This window comes from Rhynchophorus ferrugineus, unplaced genomic scaffold, assembly GCF_030347505.1.
Source record: "Rhynchophorus ferrugineus isolate W39M unplaced genomic scaffold, kcgeb_rfMv2 rfM2, whole genome shotgun sequence".
Lineage (NCBI taxonomy): Eukaryota > Metazoa > Arthropoda > Insecta > Coleoptera > Curculionidae > Rhynchophorus > Rhynchophorus ferrugineus.
In genome coordinates this window covers 70,832,852-70,856,503 of record NW_027472581.1, presented here as the reverse complement: position 1 = coordinate 70,856,503, position 23,652 = coordinate 70,832,852, and the positions used below count along the sequence as shown (strand labels likewise).

At 31.4% G+C, this 23,652-nt stretch overlaps 2 protein-coding genes across 3 annotated transcripts in view; one reads left to right on the top strand and one right to left on the bottom strand.

Annotated features, from left to right (window-relative positions):
• The window catches only part of cpo (RNA-binding protein), a 555,476-nt gene that overhangs the window by 367,585 nt on the left and 164,239 nt on the right, over nt 1–23,652 (top strand). The gene's annotated exons all lie outside the window — the stretch shown is intronic.
• LOC143191731 (uncharacterized) lies at nt 2,774–3,514 on the bottom strand. Its single transcript, XM_076397089.1, has 3 exons — nt 3,462–3,514; nt 3,002–3,216; nt 2,774–2,940 (listed from the first exon to the last, which is right to left on the bottom strand). Exons 1-3 carry the CDS (start codon nt 3,465–3,467, stop codon nt 2,835–2,837), a joined length of 327 nt encoding a protein of 108 aa, XP_076253204.1. The 5' UTR covers nt 3,468–3,514; the 3' UTR covers nt 2,774–2,834.

Below are 23,652 nucleotides of genomic sequence, written 5' to 3'. Positions count from 1 at the left end.
AAAATATTCCAATTAAAACTAAAATTTAAAAATCCGAGATGGCACATTGTCGTTTAATTTGAATGTTGATTTCATTAAAAGTTTTTCCCGGCCTCAAATAAAACAAGGATCTTTAATTATATCAGAACGATTCCCGAATATTTAGCGGGCACAAACAAGGCGATTTCATTTGCACATAAAACGTTTTTATTCACTGTTTTGTGTAGGTCCTAATTTTGCACTGAACCACAATTTATTCGGACAATCTGGCAATCGTCTTATCCGATTTAATTTGCACAAATATTGATTTTAATTATAAGTCTGGAGAAGTAGTTGACAAAACCTTAATTATTTAAATTGTGAAATTTATATAAATAGGCTGACGATATATGTTACCCAGTTTTAAATTTCTGAAACATTTGTTTCATTTATAATAGTTTCAACGAAGATAAATAAACTTATTTGATAACATGTAATACAATAATGTTTTTTTAATTATAATTTAAGTCTCAGATGACCTAAGAATCTATTTGATTCCCAGGTCATCGTGCAGTTCTTCGTTGTTTACATAGTGATAGGCATTGGTAATCAATCGAAGAACCTTGTTTTGACAGCGTTGTATGACTAGTTGATTTGAATTTTTAGTGCAACCCCATATTTGCACCCCATAGGTCCAAATTGTATTATATATTGTATTATAATGTATTATAATTGTATAATAGATCAACCTCTTTGATTTTAGATCAAGTTGAGAGTATCTTTCGACTAACCAGTATAGTTGTTTTATTTTGGTTCTAATGTGTTTTGCTTTTTGTCTAACGTGATGCACAAGAAACTTGGGACATGAAAATATCTGGTGTCTACCATAAGCCTTCAGTAGGGCTCCTATTCTAACTAAAACATCTCACTCTCACCCTATCAAGAATTATAAACTCTTTCCAACAGTCCTCTAATTTGCTGATATCCTTTCTCTACAACGATTAACCCTTGCTGTTGATCTTAGATCAGTTTTCCATTTGTTATCACCTCTTTCCATTCACCGCTTCAAAGCGTGATCTTATTATCGTTTTGGTAAGCAAGAATGACACTCATTTTAAAAATATCTTACACAAGCTCAAACGTTAATGTAAACATCGTAAATACGTTACCTTTTGAAAACATATTTTGCGGTTTTTTGATGTTTTAGTGTTATCACTGTCACCACATCATTGGCGTTTCATTACTACGACTGTATTTAAATCTAGCACATCAGCCAATCAACCACTGGCACGATAGGTGTCAAGTTGAAGACTGATTATTGTTAATTGTTAACTAAAGGTAAACTGATATAATGAATAAAACTAAGAACTGATATAAACTGATAAGAATCATATTTTAATACTGGTTTGATTGGGGACATAAATCTAGTCTAGACATTGGTTCATACTAAAATATATTTTCTCAAATCATAGTAAAACATCATTATACTTATAGTTCATTTTAGAACAGAATTTATTGAAGATTCAAATGCCATTCTTAAGAATTGAAGAATGTTTCTACCTTCGAATCGAACCATTTTTACAGAAATGGCTTGACATAAATGCGAATACACGCTAAGGAAATGTCAATGTCCACCAGTTTTTAATAACAATTCAGATATATAAGAACCATCAAGAATATTCTGCCTTGATCTACATTAAAATACAATACTTAACTACAATAGATACATGCAGACATAACATATTAAAACATATTATTCAGGAAATTTAAAACACTTTTTTAAAGAAGTCAAGAGTTAGTTAGTTTCAAAACTAGCGAAATAGATTGCGAGCATGATTCAACCACTTGAGTTATTTTAAAATTGTGATTAAACCAGTTCCCGTTCTTTTTATCGAAAATGTTGAGACTAATTTTGACAAATCCCGCAATTATTTAAATTAATAATTTTTTTTTAATTCTTATAAAATATTGCATGAAACAGGTTGCGATCTATCTCCATTTTGGCAAATTTTCCCCCGACTGCTTTATGAACATTTAATTATTTTGTCAATGAAGACTCTAATAAAAAGCTAATTTTCGCATAGTGTTTTGATTTTTTATTACCAGTGTATAGTACGTAGTATATATTATCTGTTAACAATTTAGAAATCCCAGGATTGGAAAAAATAACCGGGATCAAATCATTTAATTTTGAAGAATTTGGAACGGCTTGATATACACTTCAAAAATGTGTCATGAAATGACCCTAAATATTGACACTTAGAGACTATCTAGACTTATCTAGATATATAAAATTATGGAAGTGTACGAACAAATATACAAATACATTCCAGCCATAGTCAATTCCTAATACAAGCAATAATATATAGTTCATTAAAAATGTAATAACTGAACACTAAAATATAAAACTAAAAAAATTTTGAGGTGCTAGAAATATTTTGAAAGGAAGAAATCTCAATAAAACTTGTCTATTTTTTAAATTATATCAGATTATAAAACTAATATATTAAAATATACAAAATGTTTAATTAAAATATTAGAAAAATATGATTATTTGACCTATAAAACATAAAATTATTTTTAATTTATATAAATTTTGTAATATGAAAAAAATCTTAAATCATATAAATCATTTAAATACAATTAAGTATAGCTATTTTAAATATTGTTGTTACTTTCTCATTATTGAACAACTAGCCATCATAATAGAAACAGGAACTCAAGTAATATGCACCAAATTATCTTTATATTATATAATTAGGTAGGTGAAAATAACTATTAGGAATATTATAATATACATAGAAAATAAAAAGCATTTATTGTATATCATATTTTATTGTAAACCATTTTAGTACACGGAACCTGATCTAAATTATTTACAAAGTTCCTGGGGCTGGGGCGGTGTTCAAATGATGGCTGAAGGCGTGTGGTCCTTCTGGGAGAGGAGCCTCATGAATAGCACCAGGAGTAGCGGCAACGTATCTATTAAAATAAAAAATCATATTAGAATCAATACAAACAAAACTCAACCTATAAAACTTACCCAGATTTAATAGCTGGAGCAGCTACAACGGCTGGAGCAGCAGCATACGCAAGAGGGGCACTATAAGCGAATGGAGCACTGTAAGCACTGTAAGCCAAAGGAGCTACGGGGGCGGAATAGGCTAGGGGACTAGTCAATCCATAACTGTAAACTTGGGGCAACAAGTTGCCAGCTGAGGCTACAGCAGCCATAGCGAAAAGGACAGCAATTACGGCCTAAAATGAATATAAAATATTTTAAAACTACTTAATATATTTTATTGGTAATAATGAAAAAATTAAGCAACTACAATTAAAAAATAATTTAATAGTATTCTCAATTTTAATTCTTAATTCAACCAAATTATTCGAGTTATCACATACTCAAAATAATGTTTATTATGTAATTAGAAACTACATTATTAAAAATATAAAATAAACTTATATCTATCTATAAATATATACGGATCAAATAAGCTCACCTTCATTGTTGTTGTAAGTTTTGTATACCTATTTCGTGATCGAAAAACTGTATATGCTCTAGACCCGCCGAAAATTTTCTTTTATACACAAAATGTCCAACAGTCAGTCAGGAGGGGATCAAGTGGGATTCGTATAGTAAACGGCCTTAATAATTTATTTGTACGTGTTTGGTAAGAGGAAATGGACAAGTCAGTCGAACGACAAGAAAAAAAGGACAGATGTAAATCATGTTAAAAAAACAGTTACGTGAAAAATTAACCTTGGTCATGATATATAGTCCGGGTGTGGTCATCAAAGTCGCTTTTGATAAGAGGATAATCAAAAAGACCGAACGCGATCTTATTTTTAAATACCATTCGAACAACATTTGAATATAATACGGATATTGTGTGCAACAAGAGGAAAAATTTACGTAAATTATTTGAAATTGTTCGAATTCCATACGTGACAACTGTTGATAAATATCGAACAATGTCACTGTTTCAACACCTTCACACGTATCCCGTATACGTGTGATTTTCATTGGAATAATAAGTAAAAGTTCAACATACAGTATATTGTAACAACTATCACTCAAAATGACTCTACAGACTTTCGGATTTTTGTTACTCCATATAATATTATACACTAAATTAACTAGAAATATATAATACTAAATTGTTAAATATTCATATCTAATTTTTTTTAAATATAATATGTTAAAATTAAAACAATAAAAATTTATTGCTGAATAATTAGGATGGTTGGTTGATGTGAGTTTATTTTTCACTATTAATTTATTTCAAGGAATATTTTGTATACGAGTATATAGTTCTATAAATTATGTCAGTTAAGTGATAAGACTTACTTATAGTCAATTTCCTTATTCTTGTTTCACGACACATCGTTTATTTTTTAAATAAATCTTCAATGGTTTCCAACATTGCTCAATAGTAAAGCAATACATGTCTTACAAGGAAGGTTCAACTATAACAGTCAAATGTTACTAATATTGAAATAAACATGAAATAAACTTAGTGATTGTGAAAAAACCAAACGAATAATAAAGTCAATAAATCGCGAGGTAAAAAGATCGAAAGTAAAAAATGTATCTTAGTGAGAGATTCTAATGAATAAAATAAAATAAAATATAAATAAGTTTAAAAAATTCCATATACTAGTAACAACGAACATAAAACCGTATCAGAATAAGAACTTATTCAAAAAAGATGTTTATAATTCTTACCGAACTTGCCACCTACTATATTAGGTCTACAAATAAGCCCCTTACATTCAACAAAAGAATATGACACCATATAGTAACGTTGGATAACTATCAGCAATATAACCCTTCTGGTATTGGCTCTTTTAAATCAGCATCATATGATTTTTCTTTTCTTCTCTTCAGATTTTGAGCCTAGTAGTACCCCTTACGATAAAATTTTGTTTTACTTCTTTAATTTTTAATTTTTTGTTAAATCTGCAAATGAGACATGTCAGTGATTTTTAGAACCATACGCCAATACTGGTTTAAGTAAAATAAGTTTTTGGGAATATTTCAAAAGATTAAGGACAGTAAATCTGGCGTTGAAGACAAAAAGTTTTCGAAGACATGAATTAAAATTTAGAACTAAATCATCATATTAGATGGTTATAAACTTAAACTGAAACATTTTAATCAAGTAATGATTAGAGAGTGATCGCTATAGATGCCATAAAAACGCCAAATGCCCTAAAATAAATTTACAACATTAAAATATTGTAATGGGAAGCTTTGGCATACTCGTCATATTCATCAGACTTTGCTTCTTCCAATTATTTCCAAAAGACCTGGAATGTTTGCAACCTGGTGTACAATACTTGTATGAATACATACATCATATGAACTTCTCGATTAATAAAGTTTTTATTGTACACTCTATATTTATATAATACATTAGTTTATAAACAAGTAAATAAACCTAAATATACCTATACTCCATAAACTAAATATATAAAAGAAGCTATTTGATCGGATGTTACCCAATAATATGCATTTACTATGAAATTATTTCCGCTATTTTATTTTAGCACGTTAGTTAATTGGAAACTAACATTGAAAAATTCAAGAGAAACATTTCGTTTACATTTAATCCTTATGGACCCCTCTAAAACGTTATAGAGTTGTTATGCCAATAGACATCGTAAGTACGCCGTTACGTTCAGAAAACTATGCCATCTATTTCGGCTGAGATGTTTCGAACGCCCTCAGTTCTCCGCCGTCTGAAGGGATCTCCCTATCATAACTTTCCTTGAGCGTGCTGAGAATATTAACCATGTATTTGAGCAACCGAAATGGTGACCGTAAATATCATCCCTGACAAGAAAAAAAGATTTTTTTATTATATCAATATATGAAATATAAAGTATTATCAAAATGAAAAAAGAAAAGGAAAAAATAATTACTGAATACTATGAACATGCAATTAATAATTTCATTTTAAACGAAGTAGAATTACTTTTATATTTGAATGTTTCGTGGACCTGTAAAAAGGACTGGAACCTTTCTATGGAATGGAATAATACCCCACAAATGTTTCATCGTATTTTAATATCTTAATTGCTATATTTAAATAATATACTATAATAAATATAAACAATACAATAGAACTTTAAAAAACCTAAAAACTAAAGATGTACAATAAGCATAAATACTAAACAAAAATTAAACATATACCTAATCATAGAAAAAAAAATCCTTGACATAATTAAAAATGATCGCACAATAATTACTAGAGCTTTTTTAAATAAAGTAAATGCTTTATTTATTATTGAATGGAAATATTTTTTAACAAAAATCGAGAGAGTAACCGAATTATTACCCAATGTTGCCATAGTTTTTATGGTCAAAAAGTATTTTATTATTTATCATTCACAATTTTAATCGTTTTACCCTATTGAAGTATCGCTCCAAAATTCTACTATATTAATATACAATACACTTGTTTGCCACTGCTGATTACCCCTGATGCACTGATATGTGAAGTATAACTTTACCGAATTCATTGCAACACTAAAATATTAACGAATAAAGTGACACATATGACATAGTTAAAAGTTAAAATTATAGTAAAAAAAATCTTAATCTGTGCAGATACATCACAATTTTTTCAACGAAGTATTAAAAATGGAACAGCGAAGATAACAGCTACAAAATATTTTGGTACCAATGTTTTCATGGCTATGGTGATGGTTTGAGTCACTATATACATTAAACTACTATTAGTTGAAACTAACACTATACTATTAGTGTATCTGTGTTGTATATAAAAGTTGTATTATTTTCTGAAATAAAACTGTGTCATATCGTAAAAGCTCCGTCGGTTGAGAGACATGCAATTCGAATAAAAACACCTTTTATCTGTATCCGTATAAAAAACAATTAGAAGAAAACACATTAGAAGAACCATTAGTAATGAAGTAAGTGGTACGGCGGATGGCATTTTCAGCAGAAGCAGCATTTACTGAATTAGCTTCGTTCATAGTTTTAGCGGCAAGGCTAAAGTGTTTCAATTACTTCCTCCTAATTGTAATGGGTCCTGAAATATATCGCGCAGGAATAGATTACCTACAGTAATTTTCCCGGTCCATTTTCGTTTATCTTTGCTTGCCGCTAGAGTAACTCTTGTGCGTTAGCAAAATGTTTTTTTCTTGGCCCGATTCTCCCTCGTTTCCTCTGTCGTCGATTTAAAAACGTCCATAAACCTGTAGCCAATGTCAACATTAACCGAAATAAATTTTCTTAATTGTCACGGTCTTTATTAGATCGTTGTGGTACAGTACAAATAACGGTTTGTTTTATTAATATTGTAGTTGTTCAGAATGGGAGAAGTGGAAACACTAAAGACCATCATTATATTACGATCATAAATGAGGGGCAAAATAAATCATAATTCTATTTCACAAGTATTGATTTTGATACGGTTTGCAAAGAACGAAGATTTAGAATATGAAGATTTGGAAAAGAATCGTTGAATGTTAACCTTTAATATCAATTTTTAATATAGTAACCAACAGTGGCTGAAAGGTTACTGTATATATATATATATATATATATATATATATATATATATATATATATATATATATATATGGTGTAAGGTGAGGTGTTTGGACATATGGGTTTCGTTTATATTAAAATGAGACAACCAAACGGAGAGCCGGCAGCAGGTTGCCTCTCTGTCCAATAAACTGTCATTTCTTTCCGTAAAATAAAATAATTCTCTATAAAATAAAAGTTGTTTTTTTAAACTTTACTCATATTATAACTGACGCAGTTGATATAATTTCGGGGAGATTATAAGGCTTTTCTCTTTTAAATTCATCCAACTAACAGGAATCAACCTACTTATCAAGAAAAGATGTTCTATTAGCAGTCTTTCTACAGTTACTTGAAACATTCATTGGCATAGTTATGTGCAGTAAAGTCGTAATTGAACATTAATCATAACTAAATATCAATCATATTCACCATATTATATAATCCACATCATATATAATTGAAGTATGTGGATTGAAAGCCTAGTCTATGACAAAGTGTTACATTAAAGACATCCAACAGAAGCATTGTAGTTCAGAGTGTAAAGCCATCAAGGGCGGACTGAATTTGCTGCGATCTAACGCAGTCTACTGGAACTTCTACAGAAACTTGCAATTGGGCGATTAGAGAACTTACTTGCTCAGTCGTGGACTATTGAAATTTTAAGATGCCAAAACTTGGGAAACCATTCTATGCTATATTTTATATATATCATGAAAAATTAGGTAAAATAGTGGAACTCAACAGATCGTCAAAAACTGTTCACACGGAACAACGACCACGACGTCCATTTGGTCAGTCCTTCAGGAGAGATATGTTATGTCGAGCTTGCTTTGACCAATACGGCTCTGGGTATTTGGTAAATAACGGTACATTTATTTGTTACTGCGCGACCTGATGAGCCAATTGTTTACACTAGAAGGGCTTAAATATTATTAAAACAGGATTTTTTCGTTAAAAATACATAGTCCTCGGGTATAATAGAAGTTTTTGTTTCATACCCTGCATATGTTATGTTATACTAATTATATCGAAAGCGAAAAATTAAAGGAAAGGGGACCTCACAAAGGTTGATCGAGGGCCACTTAGATAAACGTATGAACAATAACCCAGGAACACTAAATCAAAATCAAAATAGTTCATCTACTAAATTTTCTACTCCTAAGAATTGCTAAAACGTTGACTACAAAACGTTGCATATTTGAAGAAACTAAGCAAAAAATCTATTGTCTTAAATAACTGCATTCCACTTCAAGTCACTAGCACTGGTTTTGATGGGCCTTTTAGTCTTGATGATGGAAAATTTTCTTGACATATCGACCGGACTTTCCATACGTTTAGTGAATAAACATTTGGACAATATCTTCAAGATTAAGTTCGTTGTTACCATTTTATATGAAATAAATTTGCCGAAAAATTGGTGAAAATCAATTAATACATCTAAAATATTCTTATTCAAAGTAAAAATGCTACCATTCGTGAAATTGATTTTATTGAAAATATATGTCGCTTCATTTGAATGTTTTTCCGTAATATCGCTGATGTCCCCCTCTAATTACGTTTATATTTCCGCAAATAAATATAAGAGAAAAAAGGGGACCATCTTGAGGAGGCGATGTCTCTCATAAAGAGCTCAAAATTTTATCGAGCCCCATAAAACAGTCGAACGAGAGGGTCGAGTCTGCTTTCCTTTTTCCCTTCTTCTTTTTCTAGTGAGCTCGTGTCAGTCACGACCCCGACTCCCCCCGCGACATCCCCACGACGACGAGGACGACGTTACGCTAAACAAACGCCGCAGGTTTTTCGGCGAGGCCCTCGGATTTTCCGATCCGTAATGAACTCGTCTCTTTTGAGACTCGAGTGCCCTTCTGCTACGCTTTCCTTCGGCGGTTGGTCGGGTCGGTCGAAATAAAAATGTCGGGGTTGGGAGTGACGTGTCGTTTTAATTGCAAGTGGAAGTGGAATGAATGATGGCGATAATGCGGAAAAACCGACCGAAATTATCTCGGATAATTCCAGGCTTTCGACAGTCAGATATTCGGGAGTTATTTAGTGTCAATTTTAGTGACGCGAGACAAATTGACATTTATTATTTTTCATTTGCATTATATCTACCCTCTGTCTTCCTTTTTTTGTTAAATAGGCTAACGTTATAATTTACTGTCCACTTTTTATCAATTAGAATGTGTCTGGGCTGGATTTGCCACTTAATAAACCTCTGAACCACAATCATCGGAATTACCAAGTCTACTAATAGACACGGTGGTCTCTCAAAATCAAGTCTCCAACAATTGATAATCGAATTTGAGGCGACGCGTTTGGTCAAACAACACCCTCCAAAGCAAGGGCCGATCTCAAAGTATGCGAAAAAAACAGTGAAGTCCTCAACGGGCACAAGAATTTTGCCTTTGCATATCTCAACTGAATAAAGAGGTTAAAGCTAATGACCAGCGTTGAGAACAATCAACTGTTCAGTAATTGACCACTTTTTACTATAGACTGTTTCAATCACTATTTTCAGTCCGACTGATTTTACTACTTTTTAACCGACTTCAAAAAAGGAGAAGTTTCTATGTTTGGCTGTATATATTTTTTTAATGTATGTTCGCCAATTCCTCCATCAATTATTGACTGATTTTCAAAATTATTTTTTTGTTCGAAAGAGTGCACTTCCGAGGTTATCCCATTGGAACCAATCGAGCGAAAACCTCAAATTTCAAAGGCACGTACCAATGTTTTTATATATTTTTTATCTAACATAATCAGATATTTGCGTACAAGGCAGTAACATTTTTTTTTAGTTTGATTGGAATATTTGTAAAATCATCTAGACTAGGTAGCGGACCTCAGAGCCTAAAACGTTCCTTAATCTCAATCATTGTTTCTTTATTCCTATTGTTCCTCATACAGGCTGTACTTTTACTTGGGCTATCCATTGTAATACTTAATAAAATAACTATGTAATTTATTGAATAAATATCTAATGCTAAAAAGAGAAAAATAAAATATTTTTAACAAAAAAATTGAACTGACTTCAAACAATTAAGTGAGTTCCTTACACTGAAAAATTAAATAATTATCAAACTTAAATTTTTTTGTCTGCATTTAAGTTATCTGGGAAATTATTGGATACTTTTTTGAGTTACTTTCGATTTTCGTCGAAAAGTCGAAACAATAAAACGATAAATAAAATTATTATTGACAAAGGTTAATATAGAAAATTCGATACAAATATTTAGTGGTCATTACGCCTCTCTACAATCAAGTCAAATATATTAAATATAAAAGTAATTTTACAAAATTCCAAATGAAACTGTTATTTTTAAGGTAACAAATTACATCAGTTATCTCTTTCCTTTCTTTTCCCAAAGAAAGTTAGAAAAAAATTCTCCGTCTCACTTATGGCAAGATTGAAAAAAGACAGTAAGGGCATGTTGAAATAAAATGTAAATAAACTAGTTACCTCTATTATATTATGACATTGTTCCTTTCCGAATGTTAAATCACTGTCCTTTGTCAATTTAAAATTAACTTATCTGTGCAGTACAGAGAATCAAACAGATATATCTGTTCTTTCCTCTCGCAAAATTAATACGTGAAGGAATTCGTACATCTCCGTCTGTAATCGCTGAATAAAAAAACAATCGAAGTGTGCTTTTGACTGAAATAGTAGATACTATTTTCAGTAGTTTTTTACTACCGACTAGATCGATTGTTTTGCGACTATCGACTGTTTCTACTATTTTCAGTCAATAGACAGTGATTTGACTAAAAAGGAAATATCTTTAACACCTAACTCACAACTTGTTTAATTATATTTCTTAATATACATTGAAATGTTCATTATAAAACCAGTTTCACTAATATCAGAAGAATTTAAGTTTATTTAAGTTTTTCCGAATTTCAAGAATATCTTCTATAAGGATTATTATTAGTATATCAAAAGGTTGAACACATATAGACATCTTACCAAACAATAAAATAACAAGCAAGATGATTTTTCTTGTTCAGTAGAACACCCACAGGATTGCTACAAATATGGATTTGTCATCCAGTATCTAACAACTAATATCAACAGCGAAGAAGTTTTTTAATATGAATTTAACTTATAGCTCCTCCAACACTTTAGTATTGAAAATATAAAATTTGCATCCAAATAATTCATTTGTTAAATATTAATTATATGATACAATTGGGGCAAAATCAGCACTGCAAAATTGTTGTATTATTATGTTATTTAATTGGTACTGAAACAAAATAATAATAGAATAATTTTATTTTGTTTAACCAGATACCATTAAATTTTAGTACAGTATGTTAAAATAAGTATAAAACTTAAACTAATCTTCCGTTCACTAATCAAATGTAGGAACTTCTTAAAATTATAACAGCAGGGTTGGATAAGGTTTTCCCAAATTAACAATTACATGCATATTTTTGGTCTTTTTCGAACATCAAAATATAGTCAAAATAACAGTGAACTCACATCATCACGATGTCGAATGTATTGCCTATCGCATAAACTAAAATTAACTTAAACTCAAGGTTGCTGTGGCAACATCGTGACACTTTGACGTCATAAATTTAGATTACGTGAGTTTACTGTTTTATTCACCGGACTATATGAGTATTCTATATAAGATTTCTATAGTTCTATATGTTCGGTTTCGGCTACTCATTCGCTTTGTTTTGTCATTGAAAATGTCGTTCAATTCCCGACATTTTCAGTCCTCTGTTGCCTTTTTAGTCTACTATGTAAAACCACCAATCTTCAAGCGTTAAAACTACTCACGAACCGCTATTTCATAAATAACGTTGTCACTATACGTATTTGAAAACGTTCGAATGAGTCTCAGCAGTTTCTTCATTAGAGAGTAAAACATTTAAACATCCCACAAATGACGATAATTGGTTCATAAAATTCTATTTTCAAGCCAAAATAACTTTGTGGTGCAGTCACGGCTGCAGAAATAGTATTTTTATACACTTTGTGACTAATATTTCATTTAATTATTTTGATAACTAGCCTTATTATATAAGAAAAGAACTTACTCTAAATAATGTTGTGTATCAATTGTATTTTAATTAATTATAAATATGGATAAATCGAAAAATATAATCAAATACATTGAATAACTCTTATCTAACACAAAGTTATATACAGAGCAAAAAATTATTTGCTAAACTCGAATATATTTTCAAAAATGTCCAAATAATGGAGAAAGAGAGAGAGAGAGAATTTGTAAAAACAATATATTACCTAACCCTTGGTATAAAGTTTCAATCGAGAATCACGCAAGCAATTTTCTTTGTCAAAAAAAAAACCCTCGCAAATAATCGCGATAAAAAGCTATAACAAAATTTCCCGTATTCAACAATTTTTACAACCTAAAAGTTCGAGAAGTGGATCGCTACACAAAGAATAGATGTGGACCCGTAAGTTTTTCCCACTCGACAATGACTCGATTGTAAGGAAACGGAAAGGCACGTCAAGAAAGAACCCTAGACAAATCCCCTAAACCACATATACCCACCCCAATAATAATTACGTCGCGCTACCCTCTAACCAATGGCGTAGCCTTTGTTTCTAGAAAGGGGTATGTTGAAAATAGTCGGCAATATGATGATTTATTCAAATATGATATTACAAAAGCATATTAAAAATTAATGAAATGTTTCATGAATATTTTCACATCTAATTTGTTAAGAGGGTCGCATTTTATATTTCGGTATTTGTAACAAAATGTTGGTGTTGGTAAACTAATAAGCGATATTTAATGAATATTTATTTATTTTTCAGTGGTTATAACATGAGCATTACACTTTATTATTCTGCTAAAGGATTATTAATATAATTATTCTTCACACCTCCTTTTAAACATACCATCTAACAAAACGTAGTAAAACATATTTGCAATTTTCCTATCAATTTTATCCCGTTTGAGTTTATATTGAGTTCTACCTTGGTGCTACCTCAAATATGCATTCACGAATAATAAATACTTTTTATCAAACACAAAAATTTGCTAATTTACCGATCAATAAAAATTAAAAGGCTTTATTATATATATAGACCCTTTAGTCTTTTTACCTTGTTCTTAGTATCGAAAATCTACTTAGGTTTCACATTTATATAAAATTATCGTTTTTTATCATTGTATATTAAATTCCTTGTAAGGTAACAAGAAGGTCCTCCTACTATTGCGATAGTCCGACAAGGAATAACCATCCCAGTCATGCCAGCAACCAGGCTGGATAAGACCGGATGTCTTCTGGGCCAATCGGTAGCCTTAACGCCGAGAAGCGTAGTTCGGAGCCGTTAAACAATAGATCCAGTCCACATATACACTCGTTGGTAAAAAGTAGACTTTAAAATGTGTAATTGACCTTAGAGTGTATATAAAAATAAAAAATAAAAAAGGAACACTGAAACTGGCATATTATCTTGAAAATATTAATACGTAAGGTAATGAAATAATTTATACCTATCATGAGCTCATTCCCCGTTCCTACTTTAAATGTTGAGTTCGATAAGTCTACCCCTTAAAGCATCGCCATCTAAATGTCAAGCTTTTAGCCTTTAAACCTCTTAACAATAAAATAGATCGATTTGTAATGTTCTTTCACGGTCTCCCTCCGTCTAAAACGCAATCATCGCGCTTCAATTAATCCGAAACCCCGAAAACAACAACGATACAACATTTAAAAAGCCGTTAATGCGGATGACGGAGGAATCGTTTACGTCTTCATCCAGTTTCTCGTTCAAATTTATTCCAGCGCGGCCCCAAAACCCTCTCTACACCCACAGCGCCGGCCCAATTCCTCCTCATCGCCTCATCGTACCCGCGTGTCACACTGTCAGGAGAAACGACTACTTGTTTGCAGGCCGTGGCGAAGAAGGAGACGGAGGGGAAAAAGGATTGGCTCTCCGGGACGGAAGAGGGAAGGGGGACGTCTGGGATGTCGTGGCGTTTCAGGAATGTAAAGTAGCGCCGTGGCAGAACGTTCGCTATTTCGTGGCTTCATTTATCGTTCTCGAGCAAACCACTTCCACTGCTTAACTTATTTGTCAATGTCGCGGAGACACCATCGGCTTTCTAGGATGGCTGTAATAATAGATCTGTCTTGTTAAAAGCACAGACGCAGTTCAATAAAATAATAACATACGAATATTGGAAAAATAATTTTAAAAATCTGTATAAAAACTGACTTCAAAATTATCCGCAACTACCAGACACTACTACTAATAGTCATATAATATTTAATAATCAATTTAAATGTAATTATTCCACTGTCATCATTCCAATTCAAAATTGTTTGGAATTTCTCCAAACTTACATTATCATTATCACCTTTTGGACCAATTAGATTAAAATATTCACTAACAAAACAAAAGATAAAATAAATCTCCATCGGCATAATGCACCTAATCGGTCGATCCAAAAAATCTGCAAATAATGTACTATAAGGATAGTTGTTATAACCATATAAAGTTTCACAAGCAATTACTAAGCCCGCCCTGACGTCTGGGAAAGTAATATTATGTGTTTGATGTGATTAAAAAGTAATTATTCATCATGAGTTATTCGAATCTATCTGAACTATTAAGTCAACACTCTGCTGTCATAAAAACTAATGTTTTTGAAGCTATTTGGCTGGTAAGTTTTGGTGCAAAGACCAGACAACTAGTCAAGCCAACCTAAATATCCAATGGACAACATATTCAATAAATGCTCTTGTAAATTTAGCAATGAAGATACTAAATTATAAAATATTTGCATAGTATTTTCTCTGTTATATAATTTTATCATCGTTATATTTATTTTATTTGTATATACGTAACAATCATTTAGTAACCTCTTTTCTGCAGATATGTATTTATGTATCATTTAGACATGAGATATCTGTAGAAAGTTGTCCTCAAACTGGGCATGGCCGCTGCAGTGATAACATGAACGAAATAAATAAATACACAATATATAAATATGAATATGGCATTAATATTTCCTTACCATATCACCAACCATTACTGCATTTTCTATTGCTAAAAGAAAATTGCTTTCACCGTCTATTAGATAACAGATCGAAGTAAATTTAATAGAATTATATTTTAATATTAAACATGTAGTACATAAATAATATTAGGCCTATAAATTAGTTAGAAAAGGATTTTCTTTTAAATTTGAAACTTTATTGTAAAAAGACGGTACTATTTTACGTATTCCAGCTCGAAAGAGCGGGGTATGTTTTGAGGCTATCGAGGAGTCAACCCATTTTTTTGGTATCTTTATAAGAACAAAAGCGCTGTTCAGACAGATAGCACTCATATATTGTAACAAGTGTTAATCAATGGACAATATCTGAAGAATAAGGCGGGTGGGATAGCACTTCCTATTTTAAAATTTCCAAGTACGGTTTTGAAACATATGGTCGAACGTTGTCATGCTGAAGAATAACATTGTTGTATCTTCGCTTATATTCCGGCCGTTGTCCAGAACGCTTTTCTCTCCGGTGTTAAAATGACAACAAGCATCGAAATTGAAACACGAACATTGAAAATAACAACGCCTGGTTAACATACGCTTCACACAGCATTCGATAACTTTTGGCCTCCTTTTTATTCAAATTGAATTAAAAAAGTTATATAAGATCTTGAAATGTTTATAATTTATCGATTTAAATTGAACTATCTAATCTACTTAGGTTTCACATTTATATAAAATTATCGTTTTTTATAACTGCTATCTGATTGCATAACTGTATTATTATCATTATATATTAAATTCCTTGTAAGGTAACAGGAAGGTCCTCCTACTATTGCGATTGTCCGACAAGGAATAACCATCCCAGTCACGCCAGCAACCAGGCTCGGTAGCCTTAACGCCGAGAAGCGTAGTTCGGAGCCGTTAAACAATAGATCCAGTCCACATATACACTCGTTGGTAAAAAGTAGACTTTAAAATATGTAATTGACCATTGACCTTAGAGTGTACATAAAAATAAAAAAATAAAAAAGGAACACTGAAACTGGCATATTATCTTGAAAATATTAATACGTAAGGTAATGAAATAATTTAGAACTATATCTAATAATAAAATCTAATAATAACGATTATATCAATATATATATATATATATATATATATATATATATATATATATATATATATATATATATATATATATATATATACTAGCTGACCCGACAGACTTCGTCCTGTCAAAAAGATTTGTAATGTGGCAGTTTTTGTGCCTACGTATTTTAAAAAATTCTCCTGAACAGAACCATCACCCTGGTGATAGGGCGTTGTGAATAAAAAATAATTAAATAAAACATATATAAGGATTGAAAAGTAAGTAATCGCTTTATTGTTAATCATGTGAATCATAATTATTATTATTATTATCATTCTAATGCTTTGTGGTATACGATGTTTTTTGTTTGATTACCTGGCGCATAGATAAACAAATCTGATGGTTTTCCAACACGGGAACAGGCAACATACAATTGACCATGTGAGAAACATGGGTTTTCTAGATTAATACCACAAACACTTAATGATTGCCCCTGGGACTTGTTTATAGTCATAGCAAAAGCAAGCCGCACTGGAAACTGTAGTCGTTTAAACTCAAATGGCACATCAGTCGGAATCATTGGAATGCGCGGTATGAGAACATCTTCTCCTTTATACTTTCCTTTGAGTATAGTTGCTTCTATCACATTGTTTAGTAATTTTTTTATCGCTAACCGTGTACCGTTGCAAAGACGCGGTTGGTTGATATTTCGCAACATTATAACCACCGATCCAACCTTTAATTGAAGATTGTGAGGTGGCAATCCTGGCAAATCCAGCGAGTTTAAAAATTCCGGTGGATAGTTGACTACATCATCTTGATTAGTAGCCGAATCAACTGATTTATATATCCTCAATTCGCCTGTAATTTGTTCTTGAATTTTGAAATTTAATTCATTTACATCTATGTTTTTTGCAGCCAGTATAGCTCGTTCGCTCAACCAATCATGGTTTCTGTAATTTTGAGAAACACCTGGAAACACCTTCTGAATAAGTTCATCTTTTGATCGAGTTAACTGACAAAAACTTTGAGGAAAGTTAATGCAGCCAGTCAACATGTCTATAGGAAATTTGCCATTACCAATGTCCATGAGTTGTTTAGAGAATATGTTTCCCGATTGGTCATTTTGCAACTCGACACGCATATTCTTGCTTAAATGAAGTACTTTGACATGTTTCCACAAATTGGAGGACTTTAGACATGCATTGAGTTCATCAGCTGGCGTTGATCGTGGAATCACTGGCAATGTTTGACGAAAATCTCCTGCTAATAAAATCATTGCACTACCAAATCGGTTATTATTGCTACGTAGATCTTTTAAGGTTCTGTCTAAAGCCTCCAAAGATTTTTATGTGCCATCGTGCATTCATCCCAAACAATCAATTTACATTGCTGCAAAACCTTTGCCATTGCAGAGTTCTTCGAAACGTTGCAGGTTGGAGTTTCATTGCTTTGCATATTTAATGGCAATGTTAGTGCTGAATGGGCTGTTCGACCACCTTCAAGCAAAGTTGCTGCGATTCCCGACGAAGCGAGTGCAAGTGCAATTTTATTTTGTGAGCGAATTGTTGCTAATATTAATGAAATCAAAAAAGTTTCTCCTGTACCACCAGGTGCATCTAAGAACTAAATCCCTCCAGTTTCATCATTTGTTACTTTCATAAGAGTTTCAAATACATACTTCTGTTGTTCATTTAACAGTGGAAGATTTGTTTGAATTAATTCTTTCAAAGCGTTGAGATCATACAGTCTTTCTCGATGCAACTCTTGGTTAAAAGCGTCATGCATTGGACGATTGGGCGCGGTCAGACCTAATTGAATTAATAGTTTGTTTGACATTATCAAGCACATGTCCTCAATTGAAATCAATGCTTCATTGTAAATTTCTTCACTGATTTGTATATTTGGATTTCCCATTCTATTCCGTATTTGATACAAAATATCATCACACATATAATCTTTGTACTTCATCCACAAATCAATTGGGTTTGATGGGAAGCATGTAGATATGATTATAGAAAACAATGTTCGTATTTGATGAGCGTGTGATGATATTACAGCATCGTTGAGAGTCCCAATGAGCGTCATTTTCAAGCAATTGCAAACGTTGACAGGCTTCTCTGTAGGATCCACACAATTCACCATCAACAGTTCGTAACTGTTGGAATGATGTTGGGCCACGTACATTGACTAATAGCAGTCGTAAATAAAAACATTCATCATTGCTTGGATGTACTGAATAAATCCGGCCAATCGCATCGGTGGAATATACATCTGTATATCCTGGAACTGGTTTTCCTTGTTTCCGTCGTATAAATCTCCTTGAGGATTGATTCCAGGTATATTATTTTGGCATTTCAGAATATAGCAATGTTTGTGCGAAATCATCGTTTTGGTATGTCTCAAAAAAACTGGTTAATGTAGTAGATGGTGGCTGAGCAGCTCTTTGTACTGCGTTCTGTGCTGTAAAATACACTCTTTGTCCATTTTCTAAATGCACAGCTAAGTGAACAACAGAAGGGTGTCTCTCATGAATAGGAAAAGAAAATATTCGCCAAACTGCTTCATTACTACTGACATAGCGGCCCATTTGGTATCGGGTAACTTCATCATTAGAATTCTCTGCACCAATTCCAATCACAGCCATATCACTCCCTTTGGTTACATATTTGCAAATGTATTTAATCGATTTCACTGAATGGCAAGATTCAACGTTGATGTGTGCTTTGAATGTCTTTGATAAAATGGGTGAATATGGAACAATCCAACGATTATCTATTTCAATATCTTGTTGATTTAATTTGACAATTGTTGATTTTCCATTGTCTGCTGTCGATCTGCGACGATACAATGGATAACCGTCATTACCAGTAATTGTTTCCGATATTAATGTCCGTGGATATCGTTTTGAACATTTACCATCCATCATACACGGTGAATTTTGATTAAGAGTTCCACAGGGACCATGTATCATGTTTTTGATAACTACCTCATGCAATCCAGGATCTACTTGTACATTAAGGATTTCAGCTGATATCACTGCATCAACTTCATTTGGCCTTATCTTTTCAAGCAACCAAATCAAAATGTGTGCATGTGGCAATCCTCGTTTCTGCCACTCCACAGAATACATCCAGCAGCGTGTCTCACCAAACACATTATGTTTTACGATGAAATTCATTAAAGATTTCAACTTTTGTCTAAAGACTCTGGCTGTAATATCATGACGATCAATGGATGATTGCCCAGGGAATAACTCCTGCTTAATTTCTATCCATTGCGGATTGCATGTAAATGTGATGAACAAATCTGCTGTACCATAATGACGAACATACGACATGGCATCTTGAGCATATTCGTGCATATGCCGAGGGCTTCCGATGTATGTTGCTGGAAGAATAGTCATCCGACCGACATTCTGTGCATTTCCATCAGTATTAATCGCATCTCGAAGGTGAATATACTCTTCAGATCGGAGTTCATCAACCTGATGAATGTTAATCTCTCCGTTTCAATTTTAACATACATGTCAACAACATATTTGTGATATAATCGCCGACATTTCAATATGTGATTATCTTCATTTTCCCGAATCATTAGGCGGTATGAATAATAGTTCATTGAACTGACTTTTTTGTTGGTTTCAGAACCTGTAAACAGATTTTGTTTTAATAACATTCAAATACATAATATAGTGACTGAGATATTATCGCCATAGCTAAACTAATATTTTAGTTACCTGTAATGGGATTTATCATTTTTATTGATAAATCGTAGCCATCTTCACCTTGCCAAAATATAATGGGATATTGCAGTGCATCATATGAGCGGTGTGTTTCCTTTATACGTTGTAATTGATCATTCCGACGATGTAAAACAATATCACGGGATTCCAAATTTTCTCCAACTACAACGATAGCAACTTCATCAATAGTTGGTGCATTAAAACGTCTTGTGTGTTGACCTGCAGGTGTTTTATCAGCTCTGATTACAATTTTGTGATTATCGGATGGCATCAGATCCAGGGCAGTTTTAAACAATATCATCAATTGATTGTGTTGATGAAATAAAGTTTGTAATTGTTCTACAATAGACCTCTTTACTAAATTGTTATGTGCACAACGCAGATCAATTTCTTGTGGTGAATTGCCCATAAAATAAATTTGCAGGAATTTGTTGTCGCTATCTGACACTGGTAACAGTGAACCTGCTCTGTGATATATTTGCCCTTGTATCTGCAAATAAAAAAAATATTATGGTGTGGTATAAATTAATGGATTGTCAGTGATCAAACTTAAATAATATTTGATCTTAAAAAGTATATATTTAGTTTTAACTAATATCTATCAAATATAAAATATAATAAAAGTGTCACTGAAACTGAATCACCATATAATATGATGACTAAGTGATATATTTCGTAATGATTATGAAATTGAAGATTAGTAACACATCTTAACTTTGGTGACAGAAAATTTTGTTCGCTAAAATAATTATGAGTAACTGCTATAATACATACCTTGAAAGTTGGCATAAAATTTTCCCGAACTGCATTTGTTGCCCCAAATGAAGTCATTTGAAAGCAATTGTTATATTGTTGGATATGTGTCAAAAAGTGTATAGAATCTGTTCCTATTCCTGAAACCAATGAGTACAATGGTTCTGGTGGTGGATCCAATGGTATCAATTTCACTTTACCATTTGCGCAACACAATCCATTGGCTTCGTTTTTGTATTTTAATGCCTTACAGTGTGAGCAAACCAAGTTCATAGAACCAATAACAACACATTGGTAGTTACTGTAGTCAATTGACACATCGTAACTGAAAGCAGCTCGATTCAAACTTGCGCGATTATTAGTTGAATGTCGCGCTCGCGCTTCACGCGTTTGTGATATCCGAATTCTTTCACGTTCATTTCCGTCGTCACGTTCTTGTGCAGTACGATTAGATCGGTAATTAGCTTGGTTTATAGCATTTCTGGTTCTTCTACCTAAATTGCTTCGTCTTATAGGAGGCATATCAAATATAAATTATTTTTTCACTAATCACGAACTAAACAAACACTAACTAACTAAACACGAATTTGTTTCGTGTATCAGTTGACAATTCATCTGTCATCTGTCAAAAGTCATCTGTAACAGACAACTTTTTTTTTTAAATTTGATATGACTTGAACTCAAATCCTTTTAAGCCGTACGAATTGTTTTATTTATTTAAAATTTGGATATTAAAAATAATAAAACACTGTTGGTAACGCGATTTTTGTTTGACTGATGTAATGACGTGGAAACTGATGAATTTTATCTCGCGTGCCGAAACTAATACAAAACAAAAGGCGAGTTTCGGAACGCGACATTAAACTCCTCCAACTATGTATTCTGTGCTCCAACGCACACACGCACATTGTTTTGATAGATATGATCTTTGACGTTAGGAACACACCTACATTGCTTAGACTACAGTGAGTGCTTGTACCATAGCAATAAAGCTCAAATTGACTACGTTTTAGTTACAAATCATTTGTATGGGAAAAGAAAAGGGCTATTTTTAGGGTTTTTCCAGCAATAATTCTAATTTTTCTCGCCGTAAAAACCATCCTTGAACTTCAATGAACATTTTAAAAAAAGATTTGGCCAAATTGGTCCAGGCGTTGTTGAGTTATGCGCTTACCAACACATTTTGCGATTCATTTTTATATATATATATATATATATATATATATATATATATATATATATATATATATATATATATATATATATATTATATATATATATATATATATATATAATAATATATAATATATATATTAATATATATAATATATATATAATATATATATAATATATAATATATATATAATAATATATATATTAATTCAATATTCATGATGCAATATATATATATATATATATATATATATATATATATATATATATATATATATATATATATATATTATATATATATATATATATATATATATATATATATATATATATATATATATATATATATATATATATATATATATATATATATATATATATATATATATATATATATATATATATATATATATATATATATATATATATATATATATATATATATATATTATATATATATATATATATATATATATATATATATATATATATATATATTATATATATATATATATATATATATATATATATATATATATATTATATATATATATATATATATATATATATAAATATATTATTATATTATTATATTATATAAGATCTTGAAATGTTTATAATTTATCGATTTAAATTGAACTAGTTTAAAAAATCGGTACAGACAAATATCGCTGAAAGGCCAAGGCAATCCACCAAATAGATAAATGATTTTGTTTCAATTAAATAAAAGCATAAAACTTTTACACGATTATATCATGTAAACTAATAGTCTTATAATAATTAATTCAATATTCATGATGCAATATTTGCTTCTACTATAGTTTATTTTTCTTCAATATAGAAGTTAAATATTTTCATAAACAACATTTTCCTCTCGTCCCTCCTATTCCGTGTTTACTTCCGAGTATAAAGGCTGAATGGGTCATAGTGTCGGGAAAATGGAGACATTTTTGAAGCAATTTCCGATCGATATATGACAGGCTTGTAGACTGCATAAAATCGTTTATAGTATGTACCAGGAGCAAAGGGTGAATGACATGATAGCGAACAATGAGCTTTAAAGTTTTGAGTGCCATTCAACGTCAAAACATCTGTTTATAGCGTCCGATATTCAAAGTTTTAATAGCCTCTTTATCAACAAAATGATATGAATATATTGCATACAATAACTATTATTAATTTCCTAAATATTAAGAAAATTTTGAGGTAAACTTTCGTTACTATAGAAATGATTTTTTTATTGAAAATCGTTTCTCCCAAGAAATTCAATTTCCTTCACTTAATGTGTCAATTTTAAAAAAATGACAAAATCACAAGGAAAAAATTATTATATCTAATTTTTGTATTAGTCAAAACATTAAAATTATTGTTTTTATTCTAAAGAAAA

Bases quoted from the DNA above. Each gene is read 5' to 3' on its own strand.
- LOC143191731 (XM_076397089.1), bottom strand. The intron at 2,941-3,001 runs GTAAGTTTTATA...TTATTTTAATAG, and splicing joins GCTCCAGCTATTAAATCTGG to ATACGTTGCCGCTACTCCTG.